The sequence below is a fragment of the Equus przewalskii genome, chromosome 4 (genome assembly GCF_037783145.1).
Source record: "Equus przewalskii isolate Varuska chromosome 4, EquPr2, whole genome shotgun sequence".
Classification (NCBI taxonomy): domain Eukaryota; kingdom Metazoa; phylum Chordata; class Mammalia; order Perissodactyla; family Equidae; genus Equus; species Equus przewalskii.
Genome location: NC_091834.1, coordinates 28,497,763 through 28,524,147, shown reverse-complemented (window position 1 = coordinate 28,524,147; position 26,385 = coordinate 28,497,763). Strand labels below are relative to the sequence as shown.

Sequence of the window (26,385 nt, the reverse complement as noted above, 5' to 3'; positions counted from 1 at the left end):
CCATGCAGCTATTTTTTGTTCATATATTACCAAAAATGAAAACCATTCTAGCCCAAGTGAGACATACGAGCTATGCAGTTTAATGGTATACATCGGTCTTAGAATTTTTGGTCTTATTACTTGCATATGTTATCTATTTAACACTCTTTAAACCAGAAATCATTGAGTAGCAATCAGATTTCAAAAGGCCTTCCAAGTACAGCTAAACAGTTGTCTACATGATATGTTACATATGACAACATGGAATGTTAATATACAATTATATTAACACAGAGTTCCTTTACAATGGGTTAATATATTCACACATCTAATAATAGGTCTTACTCACAAGATAACAGAAACAGCAATATTGATGTCTCTTCATATCAATCACGTTAAATTTATCAGATATATTAAAAGGGTAGTCTTTTTTAATTGAGAATTTTTATACATACAGTATTTAATAATTTTCAGGAAAGCTTTTGAACTAGACTGGTCTAGCTAGCTACGGGAAAGAACAATTTTCTGTGCATTTGGGGAGTCCAAAGCATTTGTATGTATTTTAAACACTTGTCCTAATTTCCACTGATGGAAATATCCAGGCATATCCACTGTGATGTGAAAGATATGGATCAGTGTAGGAAAGAATGATTTTATTGTGGCAACTAAAAACAATGGGAAGAGCAAATTAATGAATTTTTTCGAGGGCATACTAAGTATTTTTTATATATATTATTAAAATAAATATTCACATCAACTGTATGTGATTTTCTTATCCTCCTTTTACAGATGAGGAATCTGAGTTTCAGAAGGGTTTAGCGATTGCCTGAGACCCATAGTTAAGAAAAGGCAGAGCCAGGGATAATACCCAGTTCTACTGATTTCAACATCCTTGGACCCTATTACTATATGTAACGGGTATGAATTTTACACCACAAATGTTTGTATGTGAGAAATTTAATTCCCTATTCAGAAATCAAATTTTACTTGTTCCAGGCCCCCATCTCACTAGGCTAGAAAGGAAATTCAGTTTCTTTTTTTTTGAGAGAGATTAGCCCTGAGCTAACTGCTGCCAATCCTCTGCTTTTTCCTGAGGAAGACTGTGCCTGAGCTAACATCCAGGCCCATCTTCCTCTACTTTATATGTGGGACGCCTACCACAGCATGGCTTTTTGCCAAGTGGTGACATGTCCACACCCGGGATCCGAACTGGGGAACCCCAGGCCGCCAAGAAGCAGAACGTGCGAACTTAACTGCTGCGCCACCGGCTGGCCCCAGGAAATTCAATGTTTTACTTTTCATTAGAATCATACAAGAACATAGAAGAATTGCATGGTGATACCCAAAAACTTGGGTAAGAGATACGTTTAATGGAAAAAAGGAGGCCAGCTTTGAATACATTACCTGACACCATGATGAATGATAGTTTTCATCGTCTCTTGAACCATTACTGACATGCTTAGTCTCTCTTCCCATGAAGTCTAATCCTTTACCTTGTAAATCAAATAGTAAACACGACATTGGAAGTACTTCTCATCTACCTTGGCATTGTCCTATTAACTTGGACATATGACCCCAGACATCAAGTGTCTCATACTTTGAGGGATAGCTCCTCTATCTTTGTCAGTATTGTAAAATGTCTTATGAGGACAAGAAATTTATAGTAATATTTATTATTGTTTTTGAACACACCACCAATTCTCTCTGCTGCTTCCTCCAACCTGTGAAAAATAATCACATCTACAAATTTTAGTATTTTCTATGATTTGTGGCAGTAGAGTGTGTATCTTTGAGCATATTTCTTTTGGATTATTTCCTAATTTTTATCAAAATACATCTAAATATTTCTTAAGACATTCTTCTATGCTTTTTCTTAGTATATGTCAATGTTTCATATTATAATTTTAATATTCAAGTGCCTATGATAAATTTGTATTTGTAAACAAGTTTGTAATTTTGTGACTTATAAAACTGTCATTAAGTAATATTTCTTTCATATTATGCCAGGAAAGTTTACAATAATGGTAAAAACTTGTGTTAAATTTTCATATTCTTTTGTTATAGTGGTAATATGAGCAGTGTTAATAAAATAAAAATAAATTGTGTTTGTTTTTTATTTTGCTGCTTTAAAAATGCTTTATTTCAGTTCTTTAATCCTCACACTAACATATGAGGTTAAATATCCTTATTGGCATTGACTTTTAGGGGCCTGAGATACTAATTGGCGACCCAAGAACCAGAGCTAATCATTGGCCCAACTGGGCCTCACTCCAGACTCACTGCCCTTTCTGCTACAACCTAGCACCATTCTGAGAAACCCCATAAATTATTGCATGGTGTAAGTTTTAGAAGTCAGCTAAAGAGGCATCATTCCAAGGGATAGCTAATTACCAAACGCAGAATCAATACAAGGCAAGAATAGAATTGGTAATTCTCACTCACAGTAACAAACGTGGAGAACACTTTTGTTTTGCTTCCTTTTCACTCTTTCTCCCTAACTCAAAGAGCCATAAATTGAAACTCTGCCATTAGCTCCATCAGAAATATTAAATGTTAAATAAAGTGATCATAAAATGAACACCATTTACTATCCTAAGAAGGTAGAAAATACTTTCATGTGAACAGTAGAGAAATTGCCAAAAAAGCTATTTTATTTTAGTCTGTGGACAAGTTAATGTGCTACTGGAAACAGCATCCATATTCTGATCTAATTAATTCCCAGAGCACTTGGTTCTGAAAAGAGTGCTCAGAAATACCCCCCGTTTTACTCCATTGTCACCTAGAAGTTTCAGTAGCTGGACACATTCTGAGGACTGTGTCTCAGGCATGAACTAGTTACCCACTTAAGGCTTTTGTTGCAGTGCTTTCTGGCATACTTTCTACTATGTGACTTCTGCATGTTTCTGCATGTAGTCAAACGTTCACCCCACTTTCTGGGTACTTGAGCCTTAACTGAGCAGACTTCCCTGTGATAAAAATGTGTCATCCCTGTGCTGCTTGTTCTAGCGACACTAACTCTGGGCACACCTCCCCTAACATACAGTTTGATATTTCACACAGAGAAATTGATAAGGATAGTTTCAGGTACTTGTACCTTCCAATGTGAGTAATTTAAAAATGCATGAGAAGCTTGTAAGCAGCAAAGTCGTAGGAATGACAGGCTGGGGGAAGTGACTGCTCTGGCTAGCTAGAATTTCCTTTTGGAAAGTTCATTCAGAAAAGTAAGATAGTGTATCTTATTCTAGAAATCTAATATAGTGGATTGCTATCTTTTTTCCCTATGTGAGGGGAAAAAAGAGTCATTTTATTTAAATTTGAAATTCTTTCCTTCAAGAGACACTAGGGTAGCTCTTGGCATACTTATGTGGTAAAATGCTCACTCTACTCTTGTCATGACCTGTCTTCTTCTTTAGAGTTCATTTATACCTTATTACTTGCAACGTGCTAAATGCTACTAAAGATCACTGAGCTAAGTAGATGTTAGGCTAGTAATAGCTAGGTTTTAATCCACTTAAGTTATTTTGCCATTTCTGAATTTTACACAAATAATAATACCCTTTGACGGTGGACATGAGTACTCAACCTCTGTCTGATTAACTGGCATGTTAAAATACTTCTTGTTATAAGTAAATTCAATCCTTCTTTTTCTTTCTTACAGGACAACATTTTTAAGCTGGAAGACTCACATTTTGAAAATGGCCGTGGGAAGAGTCCATATGACCCTAAACTGTTGACGGCATCTCTTTTAATAGGTGTGTAGTCAACAATCAAACAGTGAGTTTTCTGTAGATAATAACCAGATTGTATGTTCATTTTTATATGCCAAGGTTTTTTCTTATTGATCATAAGCTATTTTTGGAGGATATCAGTTGAGATATTTTCAAATATTTTGAAAACGAAGAAGAAACACTAAATGCTGCTTTGATTATTGCACTGTTTAGTCTAGGATGCTTTTTAATTGAAGTAGTTTAATAGTAGCTTTCAAATTCCTGCTCAATCGCTATACATCCCCACTAGAACTTTAAAATGTTTATTTTGTAAGAAAAAAGTTTTGGTTTTTATTTCATGAAAGAGATATTTTAAGGGGGAATTTTGACAAATCAGAAGGAAGGAATGAGATTCAGTTTATCTTGTTAATTGTAGTTCCAACATTTGTCACACTCTCAACATCTGAACAACTTAATTAGCACAATCAGTCTAAAGGATGCTACAGTTGGCAAAGACTCTATTGTGTTACCTTAAGTTGACAAAGGCTTTCTGTATTCATCCTTTTTGGCTTTGTCTTATTTTCTCTTAATCTAACAAAACATTTTATATATTTCCTCTATCCTTTTCTCCAACCATCTTCCTTTCTAGTTTTCTTCTTTCCTCTTTTCAACATTGCACATGGGTGGTAAATGCTTAGTCATAGTTCAAAAGGATAGAAGATGATAGAAGTAGTCAGAAGAAAGAGAAAACTTTCGTCTGTATTGAAAAATAAAGAATTCTTAATACATTCTTTAACCACTTCTGGACTGAGGCTAAATAAACACACAAACAAAATGCGATACATCGTTAAAAAAGTTTTCATTTTCATTTTCATTTTCTTTTTTTAACTTTTGACCAAACCAACAACCTAGAACACAAAAGATTCTGGATCATTAGCCTGTTCCTGTTTTTACTTTTAATATAATTATGTAGAAATTAGGAAACTATTTCTTTCCTTTTTTTGGATTCCTTTCTATAAAATATAGAAAGTAACTTTTGATACAACAAAAAGAGTAGTGAAACTTTCAAGTGTAAAATTTCTAATGGAATTTTGAATAATAAGTCTAGATGTTTTAAAAGCAAATTTAGGTTATTATTTGATGTGTCATAGTTCATAAAGTTTTACCAGCCTTTTTCTTTTTAAAAATAACTTTTTTCCTACTCAACAAAATAAAACTAGTCATATTGACTACACTATTAACCATGAAGATATGTTTTTTACAATATTCTCTAACGTTTACTTTATTACTATGTGTCATTGATCCATTTTGTATTAAGAATAAAACCATTACAGCACGAATTATCTCCTCTATTGCTTTTCAAATGTATACAGTTTTGGTCCATTTGATCCATTTATGGAGCATTTTAACAAAAGTTTAAGACCTGAAGGAATGCAGTAAATGTAGCACACTTATAATTTTCCTGTTTACAGATGGCCTGGTGATTACGCGTGGATGACTTCTTTAAGTGCACACACAGAAATTTGAAGTTGTCTTAAACAAAGAGGAGGAGTCCCACCTTGTTCAAACTTGTAGCCTATACTTATCTAAATTGCACACTAAAGAAATGATTGATAGTCCTCAAAAAGCAGTATGTAAAATTGTGCCTAAAGGAGCTTTAATTTGTGGTATGTTTCTCGGTAGGGATTTGCTTGATTATTTATTTTAATATTCCTTTGAGAAAGGATGATGACAAGTAAGTATTGCATAGTTCATATGGTATGCAACCACACAAAGTCCACAAAGAATAATAAACTCCACAGTTTTGGTGTTATATTAGAGCTTATTTGAAAAAGCTGTATAGGTTCGTGAAAATGAAAAGAGAATGAGGGAAGTTCTCTGAGTCAAGGAGAGGTTGTATAGCTATAAAGATGGCGTTTCAGAGAAACAGCTGTGAAATGGATATCCAAACCTTACCTATCCAACATGGTAAAATAATTGAGCAACTTTCAGAGGTATCTAGTGCTTATTGACAAGGAAGATTATTCGACCAATGTAAATTAATGTCTGAATCACTTGAATAGCAAGATATAGAAAAATGAACAGGCTTACCAGACCTGGTACAATCCCTGACAATATCCTCAACACCATTATAATTCAAGAGCTGTGTTTTTTTTTCATAGAGGTTATTTGCTTCTTTTGTAACTGTGCTATAAATTCTTCCTCTCACGGTATATTTAATTCCCCTCTTTGGGTTTTTCTTGGCATTTTGTCTTGTGCTGCTTTAAAAAGAATGTGCACTAATTTAATGGAGTTATTTAACATAAATATTTTCTACAGCACTTACCAAACTTTTACATACAAGGGTAACAACTGTCTCTGAAATATACAGGTTGCACATTGTATATTAGAGAATGGCTATTGGGAAAGCCTACCTACCCAAAAGATTTTTTTTTTATGTCATGCTGGTTTATAACATTTTGAAATTTCAGTTGTACATTACTATTTGTCAGTCACCATATCTACGTGCCCCTTTACTCCCTAACCCCCTTCCCCTTTGGTAACCACTAATCTGTTCTCTTTGTCCACATATTTGTTTATCTTCTACATATGAGTGAAATCATATGGTGTTTGTCTTTCGCTGTCTGGCTCATCTCACTTAACATGCTACCCTCAAGTTCCATCCATGTTGTTGCAAGAGGGATGATCTTGTCTTTTTTTATGACTGAGTAGTATTCCATTGTGTATACATACCACATCTTCTTTATCCATTTATCAGTCTATGGGTACTTAGGTTGCTTCCACATCTTGACTATTGTTAATAATGCTGCAATGACCATAGGGGTGCATAAGTCTCTTTGAACTGTTGATTTCAAGTTGTTTGGATAAAGACTCAGTAGTGGAATAGCTGGGTTGCATGATATTTCGATTTTTAATTTTTGAGAAATCTCCATACTGTTTTCCATAGTGGCTATACCAGTTTGCATTCCCACCAGCAGTGTATGAGGGTTTCCTTTTCTCCACATGCCCTCCAACATTTATTGTTTTTTGCCTTGGTAATTATAGCCGTTCTAACAGGTATAAGGTGATATCTCATTCTAGTTTTGATTTGCATTTCCTTGATGATTAGTGATGCTGAAAATCTTTTCATGTGCCTGTGGGCCATCTGTATATCTTCTTTGGAAAATGTCTGTTCATATCCTTTGCCCATTTTTCTTTTGAGGAAGATTAGTCCTGAGCTAACATCTGCTGCCAATCCTCCTCTTTTTGCTGAGGAAGACTGGCCCTGAGCTAACGTCTGTACCCATCTTCCTCTACTTTATACGTGGGACACCTACCACACCATGGTTTGCCAAGTGGTGCCATGTCCGCACCTGGGATCCAAACCGGCGAACCCTGAGCCACTGAAGCAGAATGTGCACACTTAACCGCTGTGCCACCAGGCCGGCCCTGCCCAATTTTTGATCAGGTTGATTGTTTATTGTTGCTCAGTTGTATGAGTTCTTTATATATTTTGGAGATTAAGCCCTTGTAGGATATAGGAATTGCAAATATTTTGTCCCAGTTGGTGGATTGTCTCCATTTTCACAGGTTCCTTTGCCTTGCAGAAGCTCTTTAGTCTGAGGAAGTCCCATTTGCTTATTTTTCCTTTTGTCTCCCTTGCCTGAGTAGACATGGTATTCAAAAAGATCCTTCTAAGACCAATGAGAAAGAGTGTACTGCCTATATTTTCTTCTAGGAGTTTTATGATTTAACATCTTACTTTTAAGTCTTTAATCCAGTTTGAGTTAATTTTTGTGTATGGCAAAAGATAATGGTCTACCATCGTTCTTTTGCATGTGGCTGTCAAGGTTTCCAAAAACCATTTATTAAAGTGACTTTCCTTTGTCCATTGTATATTCCTAGCTTCTTTTTTGAAGATTATCTGTCCGTATAGGTGTGGTTTTATTTCTGGGCTTTCAGTTCTGTTCCATTGATCTGTGTGCCTATTTTTGTACCAGTACCATGCTATTTTGATTACTATAGCTTTGTAGTATATTTTGAAGTCAGGGATTGTGGTTCCTCCAGGTTTGTTCTTTTTCCTCAGGATTGCTTTAGCTATTCAGGGTCTTTTGTTGCCCCACATGAATTTTAGGATTCTTGGATCTGTTTCTGTGAAGAACGTCATTTGGATTCTGATTGGGATTGCATTGAATCTGTAGATTGTATTAGGTAGTATGGACAATTTCACTGTATTTATTCTTCCAATCCATGTGCATGGAATATTTTTCAATTTGTTTATGTCATCATCGATTTCTTTCAATAATGTCTTATACATCTTTCAAATCCTTGGTTAAATTTATTCCTAGATATTTTATTCTTATTGTTGTACTTGTAAATGGCATTGTATTCTTGAGTTCTCTTTTTGTTAGTTTGCTGTTAGTATGTAGAAATGCAACTGATTTTTGTAAGTTGATTTTCTACCCTGAAACTTTGCTATAGTTGTTGATTATGTCTAGTAGCTTTCTGATGGATTCTTTAGAATTTTCTATATACAAAATCATAGCATCTTCAAACAGCAGGAGTTTCACTTCCTCCTTGCCAATTTGGATACCTTTTATTTCTTTTTCTTGCCTAATTGCACTGGCCAAAACCTCTAGCACTATGTTGAATAAGAACGACAAGAGTGGGCACCCTTATCTTGTTCCTGTTCTCAGTGGGATGGCTTTCAGTTTTTCCTGGTTGAATATGATGTTGGCTGTGGGTATGTGATATAGGGCCTTTATGTTGAGGTATTTTCCTTCTATACTCATTTTATTGAGAGTTTTTATTATAAATGGATGTTGGATCTTGTCAAATGCTTTCTCAGCCTCTATTGAGATGATTGTGTGATTTTTCTTCCTCGTTTAGTTAATGTGGTGTACCACACTGAATGATTTGTGGGTATTAAACTATTCCTGTGTCCCTGGTATAAATCCCACTTAATCATGGTATATCATTCTTTTGATGTATTGCTGTATTTTGTTTGCCAGTATTTTGTTGAGGATTTTTGCATGTCTGTTTATCAGTTATGTTGGCCTGTAGTTTTCCTTCTTTGTGTTGTCTTTGTCTAGCTTTGGGATCAGGGTGATGGTGGCCTCATAAAATGAGTTAGGAAGTGTTCTATATTCTTCAATTCTTTGGAATTGTTTGAGGGGGATAGGTACAAAATTTTCAAGTTTGGTAGAATTATCCAGAGAAGCCATCTGGCCCTGGACTTTTATTTTTGGGGAAGGTTTTGGTTATTGTTTCAATCTCTTTATGTGTAATTGGCCTATTCAGATTCTCTGTTTCTTCTTGGTTCAGTTTTGGGATGTTGTATGAGCTTAAGAATTTATCCATTTCTTCTAGATTGTCCAGTTTGTTGGCATGTAGATTTTCATAGTGTTCTTTTATAATCCTTTGTGTTTCTGTGGTATTTGCTATAATTTCTCCTCTTTTATTTCTATTTTTATTTATTTGAGGCTTCTCTCTTTTTTTCTTGGTGAGTCTGGCTAAGGGTTTGTCAATTTTGTTTTTCTTCTCAAAGAACAGTTTCATTGGTCCTTTCTACTGTTTCTTTTGGTTTCAATTTCATTTATTTCTGCTCTAATTTTTATTATTTCCCTCCTTCTGCTGACTTTGTTCTTTGTTCTTCTTTTTCTAGTTCTGTTACATGTAGTTTAAGATTGCTTATTTGAGATTTTTCTTGTTTTTTGAGGTAGGCCAGTATTGCTATGAATTTCTCTCAGAGGACCACTTTTGCTGTATCCCATATGAGTTGGTATGGTGTATTTTCATTTTCATTTGTCTCCAGATATGCTTTGATTTATCCTTTAATCTCTTGAATGGTCCATTGGTTGTTCAGTAGTATGTGGTTTAGTCTCAACATGTTTGTCACTTTCCCAGCTTTTTCTTGTTTTTGATTTCTGGTTTCATAGGATTATGGTCAGAAAAGATGCTTGATATGGTTTCACTCTTCTTAAATTTATTGAGGCTCGCCTTGTTTCCCAACATATGGTCTGTCTTTGAGAATATTCCATGTGCACTTAAGAAGAATGTGTATTCTGCTGGTTTTGGATGGACTATTCTATACATATCTATTAAGTCCATCTGGTCTAGTTTTTCATTTAGTTCCACTATTTCCTTGTTGGCTTTCTGTCTGGTTGATCTATCCATTGATGAAAGTGGGGTGTTAAGATACCCTACTATTATTGCCCTGCTGTTAATGTCTCCTTTTAGGTCAATTAATAGTTGCTTTATGTACTTTGGTGCTCCAGTGATAAAGGCATGTATATTTATAAGTGTTACATCCTCTTGGTGGAGTGTCCCTTTTATCATTATATACTGCCCCTCTTCATCTCTCATTGTCTTTTTTATCTTTAAGTCTATTTTGTCTGATATAAGTATGGCTACACCTGCTTTATTTTATTTGCCATTAGCTTGGAATATCATCTTCCATCCCTTCACTCTGAGCCTGTGTTTGTCTTTAGAGCTGAGATGTGTTTCCTGGAGGCAGCAAATTGTTGGAACTTGTTTTTTAATCCATCCAGCCACTGTGTGTCTTTTGATTGGGGAATTAAATGCATTTATATTTAGAGTGATTATTGATATATGAGAGCTTAGGGCTGCCATTTTATTGCTTGTTTTCTATTTGTTTTGTATTTCTCTTGTTTCTTGTCCCATGTATTTCTTACTGCCAGTTCAGTTTGGTTGCTCTCTATGATGTTTTTCACAGTTTTTTCTTTATTTATCATTTGTGTCCTTGTTCTGATTTTTTTGTTTGGTGGTTACTGTGAGGTTTGTATAAAAGATCTCATAGGTGAGATAGTCCATCCTGTGATAGCCTCTCATTTCCTTAGTCGAAGCGGGTTCCTTCCCTACTTCTCCCCCTTCTAAGTTGTTGTTGTCACAACTTATTCCATTATGTGTTGTGAATTTGTGGTTAAAATGAAGTGATTACATTTATTTTTGTTGTTTTTCTTCCCTTTATCTTTAGAATTATAATTAAGTGTTTGTTAATTTGTTCTGATAGAGAGTTACAATTTTCTGATTTTTGTCTGCCTATTTATCTCCTTGCTCAGGCTTTGTAAACCCTTTCTTCTTTTTTTTCAGATATCAGGGCCTTCTTGATCAAATCTTGTGGGGGGGGGGGTCCTGTGGCAATGAACTCCCTCAGCTTTTGTTTATCTGGGAAAGTTTTTATTTCTCCATCATATCTGAAGGATATAGTGTTCTTGGCTGAAAGTTTTTGTCTCTCAGAATTTTGAATATATCATTCCACTCTCTCCTAGCCTGTAAGTTTTGTGCTGAGAAACCCACTGAAAGCCTGATAGGGGTTCCTCTGTAGGTTATTTTCTTCTTCCTTGCTGCCCTTGATATTTTCTCTTTGTCATTGACTTTTGTTAACTTTACTAATATATGCTTTGGAGAAGGTCTTTTTACACTGATATAATTATGAGTTCTATTGGCATCATTTCAATGTAATTTCAGCTCCTTCTGCAGGTTTGGGAAGTTCTCAGCTATTATTTCTTTGAACAAGCAAGCTCTCTACTCCTTTCTCCCTCTCTTCTGTCTCTGGAATAGCTTATGTTGCAATTCCTAATTGAGTTGGATATTTCTTGGAGAAGTTCTTCATTTCTTTTTAGTCTTAGTTCTCTCTCCTCTTCCATCTGAAGAATTTCTCTATTTCTGTCCTCTAGAATGCTAATTCTATCCTCCATGATATCAGTTCTGTTATTTATGGAATCCAAGTTTTTTCTCTCTCCCATTGTGTTTTTCATCTCCAAAATTTCTGATTGGCTTTTCTTTATAGTTTTGATCTCTTTTGTGAAGAATTCCCTCTGTTTATTAATTTTCTTCCTGATTTCATTGAACTGTTTATCTGAATTCTCTTGTAACTCGTGGAGATTTTTTACAATGGCTGTTTTGAATTCCCTATCATTTAGATTGTAGATTTCTGTGCCTTCAGGATAGATTTCTGGGTGTTTGTCTTTTTCCTTCTGGTCTAGAGTATTAATATATTTTTCATACCAATTGATGGAGTGGATTTGTGCCATTGCATAATGATAGTATCTGATTGTATGTTCCAACTGCCGCCACTGTGTGGGGGGGTGCGCAGCAGGGACCGTGTAATCTGAGCCCACTGCAATCCCTGTCAGCTGTGCCTGTCAAAGCCTGGGCCACTCCTTGGGATTACAGCTGCCATGTGGGATCTCCCACCAAATGGGAAAGCAATCATGCAGGAGTCCAGGGCTGTTACCGTCTGCTCCCACAGTCCCTCTGAGTTGTGCTTCCCCCTTTGTGGCTGCAGCAGTAGTCCGGGCATTCACAGCAATCAGGAGCCCATTTGCCCAGACTCACAGCTGTCCTGTGTCTGCTCCTAGGAGGCACCAGCCATTGTGTTTGGTGGGTGAGGACTCTCCACAGGGTCTGAGCCAGAGCCACTCCCTGGGACCATAGTGAGACTGTGGACTCTCTCACTGGATGAGAGAGTGATCACACAGGGGCTCAGGGCTGCTGCTGCTTGCTCTCACTCTCCCTCTGAGACACTCTCCACCCTTTGAGGCTATAGCGGTACTATGGCATTTGCAGCAGCCAGGAGCTCATTCGCCCAGGTCACAGAAACACCGCTGTCTGCTGCTAGGTCTGCTTCTAGGTACAGCAGCTGTTATGCTTGGTGGGCAGGGCCTCTCCACTGGGTCCAAGCCAGAGCCACTCTCTAGGACCACGGTGGGACTGTGGGCTCTCCCACTGGACCAGGGAGCAATCACATGGGGGCTTAGGGCTGCTACTGCCTGCTCCCACAGTCCCACTGAGTCATACTCCCCACTTCAGGGCTGCAGCAGTACTATGGGCATTTGAGGCAGCCAGGAGCTTGTTTTCCCAGGCTCACAGCTCCACCACCTTCAGCTCCTAGGTGGCACCAGCCTTTATGCTTGGTGCACAGGCCCTCCTAACTAGGTCTGAGGCTGAGCCTCTCCCTGTGGACCATGCAGCCCCGTTGACTCTCCCACTGAATGGGGAAACAATCACATGGGGGCTTGGGGGCTGGTCACCTGTTTCTGCAGTCACATCAAGGTGCACTCCCACCCTCGGGGCCACAGCAGTGCTACCAGCACTTCAGCCGGGAAGGCAGTCACACACATGTGCTGGGCTGCTTGGGGGCAGAAAGTGCTCATCTGTCTCTGTAACCTACTTGGGGGTAGTTCATCCACCTTCAGATGTAGAGCTGTGCAGGTCTCTCAAGCATCCTGATGTGCTGTGTGGGTATCCTTTGCTGATCAGTGAATGTCCATTTAGTTGTCATTTGAAGGGGAAGAGACAAAAGGAACAGCTCACTCCACCATGTTGCTGATGTCTGTTTTCCTACCCAAAAATATTTTGAATATAGTATCCTTATTTCAGCACATAAGAGAAATTTTCAAGGTGGTTCTGGGCTACTTCCTTCCCCAATACTGGGAAATAAAATTTCACATTTGTCTCAAATCATCTGTAAACTGGCTGGATGGATCTTGACAACTTCATAGCAGATACCTTTTTTTTTTTTTTTGGTGAGGAAGATTAGCCCTGAGCTAACGTCTGTGCCTGTCTTCCTCCATTTGTATATGGGTCACCACCACAGCATGGCTGATGAGTGGTGTAGGTCCATGCCTGGGCTCCAAACTCATGAACCTGGGCCACTGAAGTAGAGTGCACCAAACCCAACAACCAGGCCATGAGATGGCCCCTAGTAGATACTTTTTATACCATGAATCCCTCTATTAAGCAGTTTCAACCAGTAGTAAACTTTACAACCAGATGACAGCATAAAAAATTTAGTTTATGAAACCTGTGAAGGTTTATTATAACCTCTTTTCCAAATGCTGTGGATTTTTAAGCTGATAACCATAGAAAATATGGATTCTCTCTTGGACAATGCATAGCTACTGAATGAAGTCTCCAATCTTGTAATATGTTCTAAGTTTTTCAAATCACCTTAGTAAGGTTAATTTTTTACATCTCCTTTAATAAAAATCATTTCATTTTTTTCAATATGAAATTGCTCCAGTATTTATTTTTTAAGTATTTATTATTTCACCCACTTGTAAATAGTTTTATGATTTTGTTTAAAAATTCTTTATTAAAAATAGCAGTTGCTCCCCTACTCTGAATAAATGCCAGGTGGGAACACAAGAATAAAACCCAATATTTTCCTAACTAGTTAAGTATTATCTCATGTTTTCACGATGTGCAAGGAATAGTCAACTTGAAAGAAGTTTTATTTCTTCATTGAAGTCTTCTCCAAGCATTTCAGCACTAATAATTTAGAAATAGTCCATCACTAAGAGATGTTATTGAGATCTATTTAAAAGGTCTGGGACTACTAGCTATGGTTTATTTCCTCAAGCTAGAATTCCACCTTGTCTCAGGAAAGAGCATAATTTGACATTAGAATATGCTATCATTTGGTATTAGAGCAAATAAGGTACTCCCTAAATTAAGTAACTACAATTGACAAAATTATTTGAACCTCTCTGAGCCTCAATTTCTTTATATATAAAATGGCAGGGCCATGCTAATTCTGCTAGTTTGTTGTGAGGATTAAATGAGACCATGTAATAGCATAATACATTTGGGTGTTTGTATATTTCTTGAATACAAATGGAAATAGAAACCAAAGAAAACTGATAGGAGTGCTTGCCTGTAGGGAGGCTCAGAGACAGATTTGGTACCTTATAAATTTTATATTTTTAATTTTGTACCATGTGCACATATTAACTATTCAAAAATATTCATTTTAAGTGAACAACATAAGTAATAAAGCCATCATATTATATTTATTGATATGGATAAGGTGCTCAATAAATGTAAAAATGTAAAATTATTCCCACACCCTTCCATTCTCAAGAAATGGATCTCATTCATGCTGTCACGGGGTGGAGGAGATGAGAGAGAGAGGAGAGAGATAAATTTCTTTTCTTCTCTTTTCTAATTACTCTGCTACTCTGTGAAATGGAATTGACTTCAGGTGTTAAGAACATAATGGTTTGGTCTTTAGGTTTGTTTGATTTTTGCTCACATCCATGTCACACTTCACACCTGTGTTAGTAATGTGGCGATTTCATCAGTAAATTTTTTTTCACCCTCTCTTTCTCCTCACCACAACCTTCGTAGGAATTGTAATCCAATATATTAACTGATCTAAGCCACATTTTTTACTTCATTTTAAGCTATGAACAGAAAGTTGAGTACATATGAACTTTTGTTTTTAACATGCTTCTCAGGTAACTCTGCCTCGGTGGAATTGCAGTTCACTAAACTTTGTGCTCATCTGAGTAAAGAATGTTCTCCTTAGAGACAGTTAAGAAAGCTTACAGTTAAGAAAGAATGGCAGTGTACTCAAATAGCGATTTTCATATTTGACAATTTCTAGATTGTTAGCTACATTCTCTCAGCACTAATTTATCTTAGTCTGATGTATAATTTTTGAGACATCAAACTGCCTATGTGGTATTTTTTTTAGAGAGACTTTTAAAAACTTTGTTGGACAGAGTATCCACAACCACTTTTTGACACACATAACAACTACTTGAGTATATTATTCTACTTATTGATTTAATAAAATTGGACAAATATCATATTTTCTTTTACTGGTACCTCATTATATATGGAAAACCCAAAAGTATGTATCTTAGCCATAATGCTATTTGAATCATCATAGGATAACATTTACCTAATATACTACTTCAGATTTTCAAGAAGACTTATATTTGGGGTCATAAAACTAGAAAATTAAGACTGTGCCCAAGAAGCAACATGTAATTTGATAACTTCATAAATGAATGACCTAGAAACTACAAAAGAAGTTTGGCAAGCAGGCTTTTTTTTAAAGATATTTGTTCTCCAAAACTAAGCCAATTGAGGTATAATAAATTTCTTATACTCAGATATCATTAGATCATTTCAGATAGCCACAGAATGTAATAAGTCTTTGAAACATGATGCAAATGCACAAGTGTATTAAATGAAATATACTCTGAATCAATATTATATATCTGCTTAAGAGAATACAAGAATAGGATATTCCACCACCTATACATTTGGGTCAAATAACAAATATGTCATATAATATCTGAAGCTGAAGCAATCAACCTTCATAAGAATCCTATAGACTTTTCAGCAGAAAATCTGATCTAAGGCCTGGTGTAAACGAATACTTACTGATATTGAGCATTGACAATATGAGAATGTACCCTTCATGGCCATCTAATCATCTGGTGCCCTCCAGCTCACAGAAATCATATTGACTCTTGCTAAAAATAATATTTGGGTGGGAGATAATTTCCTATGACTGGGGGCAACTGGTGCCTAAACTTGTTCCTTCGCTTGGTTTCTAAGTCAATTTCTTAATTTAATTCTGTTTTTAGTGATAAACTAAGTCAATAGCTCTTCTACTGAAGAACTCTTCTGTTTTCTCTGAATGATTGACCTATCTGTTGTCAAAAGAGAAACAAAATCACTCTTGTCTTTCTGCCTTTGCCTTTATTTATATTAATTTTTGCCTTCCTCATGTGGGAATGGATAAAAAAATAAGTATAAGTTATAAAACAACTAAACAAATGAGTAAGAGAAACAAATACCTATCTATATCCAAATGGTAGTTTCTTTTGTTGTTGTTTGCGTCATTTCAGCTCTCTCCTGAATAGAGTTTATATGTAATAATAACCATAATTTTGGATTTTACTCACACTAAAGCAAGCTAAGAGAAAAACAATTAACGACATTCTTTACTTTTCTATTTCTGGTTATACTTCCTGTTGGCATAGTCTTACCTGACTACACTCTGATATGAAATTGTTTCATTTTCACCTTTTGGTTGTTTTATTTTCACCTTTCCGGATATTCATCACGTAACATGTGGTTGAAAGGGCAATGAGGTTCAACTAATAATTTAATACTTTTGAATTTTTCAAGATAAAGAGGACACAAGGCATTCTTTGACAGGTGTTCCAACATCAAAATGTTTGAAATTGACATGAGCATTTTAGGCCGCTTTCACGACACATTTTTAACTAACACCTTCTTATTCACCCAGATCAAGAATAATAATTCACCTGAAGTTTAAAAATTCATCACATCTATTTCTCGATTATTTGTAAAAAGATAAAATATCAACCTTAATAAAAGTGTTATAGTTATTGAATACAGGTTAAAATTAAGCAGACAATGGGCATTTAAATATTTCAAGATACCTTTGAAACTTATAGATACCTTATTCATAGTGTTTTTTGTGCTCTTAGAAAATGGTTATTTCTTGACTTTGTGGGCAGTTAAACTGTTATTGCAGCATATTATCGTGAGAGCAAGTCAAAATTGAACATGATATTTAATTAAGTGAAGAGAACACAGGACGCTTTTGAAGCCCAAAGATACCATACTATGACGATTTAGGATGTCATATGACTATCATTCATTTAGCTAGTAGTTTTTACTTAATATATTGCCAGACCATCATTTTTATTTGTCTTGATTGACAATAATCCAAAATAAATGAGCAATTTTTTAAAACTTAATCTCCAACATAAGGCGTCTTTCTATTAATATTTAAAATCATGACTTGGAGTTGCTCAGTGATTCTCTCTGTAGAGGGTCTCCAAAGCCTGGTACATCCAAACACATCAGAGAATCACAGGTTCTATTGAAAGAATTGACTTGGGTTGGATCACTGAGAATGTCTGTTTTCATTACAAAGCCCTTATTTGCAAGTGAGAATTGAGGGTGTGAACATAGAATATCACATAAAGAATCAAATTAATAAGATTTCCCCAAAGGCATTTATAACTGAAGACGCACAGAAAGTTTTTGATTCATCTAATAAATATGAAAGTCTTTTGGAAATGATAGTGTTATACAAATGTTTCAGTTTTGATTTATCTATTCCTACTTTATTTTCGGAATATGTTTCAAATCAATGAATTTAGAAACATTAACTTGTCCAAATGATCAACAAGATAATATTGTTTTACTGTCATTATGGTAGATTATTTAGAGAAAATTTTATATTTTTTTGTTTTGTTTTGCTGATAATTCAGTGTAAGTAAGCAGGAAATAATATGAGGCATTTTCTGTTTAAAGGAAAGAAATTGTAATTTTTATAAACTTCAGTTTATTAAAAAGTGGTATGGTTTAGCGTAAGGGTTTGGGATTAAACAGGCCTACATTTGAACTTTCACTTTGACTTGCCTAGTCTTTAGCTGAGCAACCTTGGGTTTCTTGAACTGTAAAATAGGGATAACATTTACATCATGGGGTTGTTGACAGAACTAAATGAGATAATTTGAAAATGTCAAGCCTGTGCCTGACTGCCTGGCAAACACAGAATGGTATTCAGTAAATATTAACTTCTCTTTCTCCTTCCTTTTTTCTTTTCCTTTCTATTCTAATTTTCTAAATATGATTCCTTCATTATTAAACTCTGACCTAGAGTTAATTCAGTTTAAATAGTAATGAGTCAAAGCACAACAGAATCTTGAGCTGTAGTGATAATGACCTGTGCTTGTCAAAATTTTCTGCAAGCGCATTTCTGTTATATCTGAGACTATGCTGTGACTTGTTTTTTGGATTATATGATAGCTTATATCAAGTTAGACATTTCTCCCACTTGATATATTAAAAAATAAAAAGCAAGAAAAAAATTTGGCAAGGAAAGTATTAGTCCTTTCTAAATTATAGCAAAATCTCATTAATTCAGATCCCACTAAAGAGGAAGTATATTATAAATTTAATCTCCATTAAAATAAAAAACTATAAGCAATAGTTACAATGATACCTCACTCTAATAAATAAGGATATTAAATTATAGTAGCTTTACACATGTAAAAACAAACTGTGATAAATATAATTTTCATTTTGCACTCTAAGTTTGTCTCTGGTCACAGTAGAAAAGAATAAAATTTCGTGTCTTAGTAATGTCCTCTGAATCATATTTTACTCAACTTGTCTAAGTTAGTACTAAATGAGTAGTCAGATACTTAATCAGTGAATGATCATTTAGTAAAATACTTTCTTCAGCAAAGACATAGGATTTAAATAAGTAGCTTTGCATAATGATGCAGAGAACATTTCTGTTTTCTTTTTAGCATGGTCTTAACATCAAACTTGTATTTTGCTTGTGTTGTTTTTCTTGGCTTAATTGAATTAAAGTGTGTGTATGTGGTTTCATTTTGCCACAACACAGATGGAGAATTATACTCTGGAACAGCAGCTGATTTTATGGGGCGAGACTTTGCTATCTTCCGAACTCTTGGGCAGCACCACCCAATCAGGACAGAGCAGCACGATTCCAGGTGGCTTAATGGTAAGTGGTGTGTGCAAGAGCATAAGCACGTAACACGTTCTAACTGTAGTCATTCAATGGAGAGCTTTTCTTGTACAATACAAACAGTATGACTTCAGTATGCAGTTAGGCTCGTGGTGGTGACTTCATTACTGTGGGTGTGAGAAAGTGTGGCAAAAAGAGAAAAGAGAGATTAAAAATTCAGGAAAATATAGCTTTGTGCCAAAATTGAAGTTTCTCAGTAGTTAAGTATGGAAAGAAATAGTTCTGGGCTGGAGCTACGGAAGGGAGACAGTGGAAAAAGATAAGATGACTTACCAGTCTTATCTTACAGGGACACCACAACAAATTTCATGATGTAGTATTTTTTTTCCTCCACACCTCTCCTATTGCCTTGAGAGCACCATATAAGCTACTGAATGTTTAAAAAAAGTTGTAGCACTAATAACAGCATTATGTTGAAAGGGTTTTCAAAATTTCAAAGAACTTTTATATCATTTCACTTGATTCTCCTTTAATCTTCCTAAAATCCTCTCTCCTGTTTTATAGGTGAGGAAGTTAAGGTTAATCTTTTATCTAACGTTACATCTAACCTAGTAGCAGAAGATTTGGAACAAGAACCCAGTTTTCTGAACTTCAGGCACTGGCTTCACTACTTAATGAAGTAGATACTTTTTTTCACTCTCTTTCTCTTTTTAGAACATAAATAAACTTAATATAGGAGAAAATGTACAAAATTTATAAACCTAAAATAAGTGCTATGTTCATTCAGATTTTAAACCAAATAATCCTTATATATTCATCTAGTAGGTTTCTTTTTATTATTCACTTACACATTCATCAAAGATTTTTATAATGGTCCCCACAATATTAGCATGGTTATTTTTTATTATTAAATGATTATTTCCATTTATATCTGCCTTCAATATTATACAGTAAAACTGTTCAGTCACTAGTCTCTCATCCATGAACTTTTTCCTGGTTTCACATGCCTCATTAATAAGTACAAAGCTCACGATTTACAGTCCATCTGTGTTCTCAGTAAGATACTTATTTGCCTCACTCTTTGAACTTCTACCATATTTGATTTTCCTGCTTTTCTGGGGGAACCGAAAATTCATTTCATCACCTGTGTCTTTCATTGGTTTGTTAGAGGCAAGTCACAATTCTGCCACTTGAACCTTACTGAAACTTCAGGAGACTATGAGTTGTGTGTAACAATCTGTGTTCTAATATATCCCATACTTTAAACATGATGTTTATTCAAAATGTAAAGCATACCTCAAATTACCTCAGTCAACATCTCTTCTGTCCTGCAACAGCATTTCTGATTGTCCCAGGATTTTTCATGTATTAGTGAGAATGGTGTGCCTCTTACCTTCCACATTTGACCCTCCTGCTCTTGCTCTTAATTGCATTGATGTTTTTTCATAAATTTACCCAATTTGTGTTTCTTTTGCTGTCTGTGTCTCTTCTTCACCACAGATTTCTTCCTCTGACCTGAAAACTTGCTTGTTTATCCCTTAATCATGGTATGCCATTAAGTCCCTATGTGTCATAGCCTGGTTAGGAACATATTTCCTCAACATTTTTACCACCTTCAGCCGCTTTCAAACTGACTTTGATCTCATGAAACAGCTCCTCCAAAGGTCACTAATGATTTACTATACCTTTTTATCAACCCTCATTTAGACAATCTCACCTGCAGTATTTGTCACTGTTAACTAGCCCATTCTCTTTAAAAGAGTTACTTCTCTTAGTTTCTCTTATTTCCTGCTCTCTCGAGTTTCCAATAAGTTTGACATCACTTCTCTATTGTTGTTCTCTTAAATGCAGATGATGCCTAAGATCATTCATGATTTGAGTACAAACCCTGTGGCAATCAAAAAAGATCGGACGTATAGTCAAATATCCACCCCTGTGGGTAGAGGAGGTATAGTGGTACCTGGGCAACCATCGGAGAAAGTAGAGGCCTCACCAAGGAAAAGAAAAGATGCTGAGATCACAATAAGGCTATCTATATAAAACTATAAAAGAGCCAAACTCCAAAATGCGAAAGGACAATTTTGGACTATCCGCTGTCAATTATTAAACCTTGGCTTTGTATGAAGTCAAAATTAGTAGGAAAAAACCTCTTTCAGCCTTGCTATCTGGTCTATTCTCAAATTGAAATATTTATGTAGAAGGGAAAATGTTTACTTTTTATTCAGCAAGAAGGAGACTTTGATCTACTAAGAACTCTGAAGGGCATACAGGCTTTCATTGTCCATGAGAAAGAAAATCTCAGTACAAGATGGAATGACATAAAGGAGAGTATAGTATCCATTTCATTTTTATGGCCTTGGAGGAAAAAAATCGTCAAGTTAAAGCTGCTTTTGTGCTACACACTCACATGTTGACAGCTGAGTCTGAAGAATTTACACTGTGGGAAAAGAGTCATTGTCCACAGCTCTGTACTTCATCTCTGCAAATGTGTAGTTCATTTGAGAATTCAGTTATCAGTCTCTCAGCACTAAATGTGAGAACTGATTTTACCAAATTTGCACAGGGCTTGCATTTGACAGGGTGCAGAAACTAGAACTGCTGGAGGACGGGGGATGCAGGCACGTTTGAGATAGAACCAAGGGACTGTGTGAATCACAAGCCTCATGGAATTAAATACCTTTCCAGAATAAAACGGGAAACATAATCTTTACACATTCATGCATAAAATAAATGAGTTTTGAGGCATCAGCGTAGACTACACAATCATTTGTGCTGCCAGAAGTAATAAATTACCTTGCAAGGTACTTTTTGAAAAATCTTCAGGACTATTAAAGTTAATTTTGGCACAGGACTTTACTTTTCTCAAATCAGTTCAAACCAATTCAGTTATCTTGGAAGAATCAGTTGGCTTATTTTAGATGACTTCTAATTTTTCTCCTTGCTTAAGAAAAATAAAAGTTACCTGGAATTGGATCTTGAATTACTTTCTTTTAAAATGGAATTTCACTCTTTTCATAATTGCTCACTAATATTTACATTTTCTATAATAGTATCAATAAAGGTTTAAATTCAGTTTTATTTTAATAGCAAAAATTAGGGAGGGGTAATACTTTTAGATGAAAAATCATGAGAAAGATAGAATCTACTGATTTTTTACATAACTGCTTTTTGAAAATCACCATTTACACTAGCCCATAGTTTATAGTTGTTAGATGTTAGAACAACTTTTGATTTCAGATAATGTACTTGTACGTGTTTGATATGATGTACCCAAATTCACTATGCTTTTTTCTTGTGCTTCATAAATTCTTTCAATATTCTACTGTTTTAAATTTCAATTCCAATTTCAACTCACTAACAATAGGAAAGTTAGGTAAAATTTTTCTGTGCATATGTATAATAAAGAAACAAGTAAGTTTATACTGTTGTTATAGTAATGATTTTAAGAAATTACTAAATTACATTTAGTATGTAAATGTACCACCTAGTTCTTGTACATATTTGCCATTCATTAGAGCAGATGGATGGCTAACCTATGTTTATTTTTCTGTTTGATGGACATATTTCCAATATTGTTTGTGTCTTGGACTAATATTCAGATGCTGTATGATATGAAGGAAAAACTATAGACTTTAGAGTGGGACAAAGTTTCACCTTGACTTTGGACTTGATTTTTAATTGGACTAATACTACCTACCTCTTACAGTTGTGAAATAAAATGACCACATGATAATGTGTAAAAAGTACTAAGCAAGTGATTGGCATATAATAAGCAGCTAATAAATGTGAATTTTCTCTGTATCCTTTATCCCACTTCTGTTGGGTGGAGCAAGCTTAGGAAGCTTTGTCAGATTCATTTTGTGCGTGATTATATTTGAGTCAGGGTGAAAGGGCCGTCAGAGTTGGGTTTAATATATGAAACCATATGGATGCTTGAGAGAGCCAAGGCCCTGTGAACACAAACAGACCTAATTACAGGGCCCAGAGCGTGAGGCCTTCCCACTCATTTCAGGAAGACTTGTTTTCTTTTAGTGGAATTTCCTAAAAGGATCATGCCTGTGGATAGACCAACTCACTTACTTTTTTCTCTAATTGAAATGGTATGCAAGTCATCATTCCACTTCCTCTCACTTGTAACACTCAAACCAGGACGGTCTGCCCTTATTGGAATCAGCAGAGCTTCCTCTGTGGTCACGCGCTAGGATAGTTCATGTTCTCTAAAGATTCAAATTTCTCTACAAGATATATTTTTATGAAAATAGAACCAAGAAATGTGACCACAAATAAACTATGAGAGCACTAATTAATATTGCATGGTTCCAGATACCTAATGTCAAATCACTTGTACGACTCTCAATGTACTGTTTAATTCTACCATCTCTAAAGGCATAAACTATGTCAGAGTATCCAACTGGATTTTTTAAAATAAGCAAAATGCGTTATCTAGTTTTGCATAATGTCATAAGTCTTAATGATGCCACTTTGAATTATTTCTCTGATGAAGTACGTTAGTGATATTTTGCTGACCTTGGGGGAAAAAACCCCTCTGGAAGCCTTTTTCTATGGTTATGTGAGCAGATGATTATTAAAGAAGTTGAGTGATCATTCGGTTAGAAAGCAGCAGCAGCCACAAAGGTTTTCTTGGTTCACAGCCTGAGAAAGAAGCAGCACCGATGCAGTCTCTCTGAAGCTTTGAATTACGTCTTCTAGGAATTATACTTTGTATTTTTTAGTTAACAATTCTGAGGGATCAATGGGGAGAGCCGCAAATAAAAATGTTTTTAGTTATTTTTGCTGAAATTATGCTGAAACAAGAATATGTAATAAGTTTAAAACAAGTATTCATATATATATCTAAACACAACCTAGTAATGTTTTTTCTCATGAATTTATTACCCAGAAACATTTTCATCCTGATAAAGAATGCACACCCTGCAGAAGTATAATCTTTTCAAAAAGTAAATATACATCATGAAATTATTCTACTCTCGAAATAATGATAAATTTAATAAACTAATTATACTTTATTTTTTTCATAAAGAGCAAAATGTTACCGAAATATATCTTTACTTGATCTCCTTTTCTTAAGACGTATTTTCGATGTCACACTTTGTCTAAGAAACGTAGTCACTTTTAATCGGTTTTGTTTGAAATTACATTGCGCTAATGAGGAAAAGTGAATAAAACTTTTGAATAAAAATTAACTCACTAGTGGCAATGTGTGGAGGGTGATTTTATTTTTTTCAGGCCTCTGAGAAAATGTACCTGAATAAAATTGTTAGGATACACTATTTTAACATTTTTTAGTGGTGGGCTCTTTAATGGGTACAACTCTCAAGATTGGCATATTAGTCAAAAACTTTGAACCACTTAATTTATAACTTACAGTTGAATTGTAAGAGTAGAAAAATAACATTTAAGGATATTACCGCATTTACTCAAGGAAATCTCAATTTTTAAATTGAAATCGATGAAAATGTATAAAAATGAGACAGTATCTTGGAAAATTCTTTAAATTAAAGCTACCTCTCTTTTTGCTTTGGATTCTTAACATTTTTCTCTGTAGTCTTACCTCAGTTTAATGAATACAGAGCCTGTCTATGCCGATTTCCTCTTCTAGAGTACGTTCAGAACTTGGTGGGCCTCAACAGGGATTTCCTGCTGACTGGGTAATCTGGGTTCATGTGTGCAGTGACACCAAGCAAGAGATTTACCCAAAGAGGTGGATGCCATGACAATGCGTGTAACCATGGTGTGACTGGCCTCTCTGACATGATTCTCAAAAGCTTTCCCTCTGCGAAAACAGAAGCCTGTTTGCAAATTAATTAGTTTCTGGCAGTAGCTTGATTGTTGACCCAGAGTTTGTAGAGTGGAAAAACAATCAGATTAGTGTGCTCAGGATAAAAGACCAGTGTGCAGTTGCGTGTGGCTTGCTCAACTATTGAAACTATGAATGGACTGAAACAAATTCCTTTCTGAGCAGCCTAGGCAGAGGTTAAGTGTGATGAACCCAGAGCTCCCCAACAGCAAGGGCTTGGGAATTAAAGGATTTTAGCCAGATAAAGTTGAATGATGGCAAGCAATGCCTTTGAATTTTAATGGCATGAATAGTTTTGACTAAAAAAAAACCCCACTTGTTATGTTCTAATCACTGTGAGTGGAAGGAATAAGTTTATAATATTATTAAATTTAGGCTTGACGCAAATACTTTCATAGTGGAAGATTTCAGAAGCTTTCAGACTGGAAGATTTTAATTATGATGTCTCCAAAGCTAATATGATAATATCTAAATGAAAAAAAGTTATAAAGTAACCTGCTTTTTGATGTTCACAAAGTGTTTATTCATTTATTTACTCCAACTATTTTACGATGTGTAATCTTCACATGCCCAATAAAATTAATCCTGAGTCAAAAAGAAATGTTGACCGATGAGAATATATATTCTGCTATTTATTTTTACAAATATCAAATTAGATCATCACACTAAGAAATGAAGGCTGAAAGCTTAAGACAAAAAATTCTGCATGCAGGTTTTGATGATTAAAATTTGCTTTAGTCAATAAATTATTATTTACACTTAATTTTGTAAGACTACCTAACACAATAATCCATATATGCTTTTCCTTTTTAGATACCACAGGCGGATGTGTCCCTAAATACAGCTCTGATGGCTATCACAATACTTTCCCATTCAAAAATTGTTTCTGTCTCTCAATTTACAAGTGAATTGAATCCACATTTCTCTGCCTGTCAAGTCCTTTGTCATCTAATCCTAAATGACCTTTCCAATATTAAACACTAACATACTCAAATCTAATAGAGTTGGTTATCCTCAATTGTATTATCTTTTTCATTTAACTATACCATTCTCCTGATGGAGTTTAATCTTTCCCACCCTTGAATCCCAAGAGCACATAGTTGCGTGTTTGTATTTATCACTTTGCCTTACACTCTAGGATACACCAACTAAGAAGCTCTTCAATGAGTCCACTTTGCAGGTTCTGGAGGCCAATTGCCTAAGTTTGTATCCTGCATCCTCCACCTACTGCCTATGTATTATTTTCATCACTCATATAAGATTTGTGAAACAGGGTTAATACTAATATACTGTTTTTCCAAGGATACATGAGACAGACCATATAGGGTAATAAGAACAGTGTTCAATAATATGGTAAATGCTCATGATAACTGCGATTGCTGCTGCTATCATTTCCATACCAGCTTTATACATAGTACATAATGCACATTTGGCAAATTAATATAGTGAACCAGTCTAAAGGGCATGTTTGCCTTTTTAAATCTGGCCTCTGGCTATTTTGTTTTCTTTTATTTAACTGATTATTATCATTATATGGGGCACTTAGTACATCAAGAATATATAAAATATTTAGCTTTCGTATTAAAATGCAGTCATGTGCC

General features: G+C 35.3%; 1 protein-coding gene across 3 annotated transcripts in view; it reads left to right on the top strand.

Annotated features, from left to right (window-relative positions):
- The window catches only part of SEMA3A (semaphorin 3A), a 450,731-nt gene that overhangs the window by 355,164 nt on the left and 69,182 nt on the right, over positions 1-26,385 (top strand). For all 3 annotated transcript variants that reach the window (XM_008527521.2, XM_070617315.1, XM_070617316.1), the window contains 2 exons: positions 3,638-3,731; positions 18,883-19,002. In XM_008527521.2, coding sequence (XP_008525743.1) covers positions 3,638-3,731; positions 18,883-19,002 — 214 coding nt within the window. The remainder of the gene's footprint in view (positions 1-3,637; positions 3,732-18,882; positions 19,003-26,385) is intronic.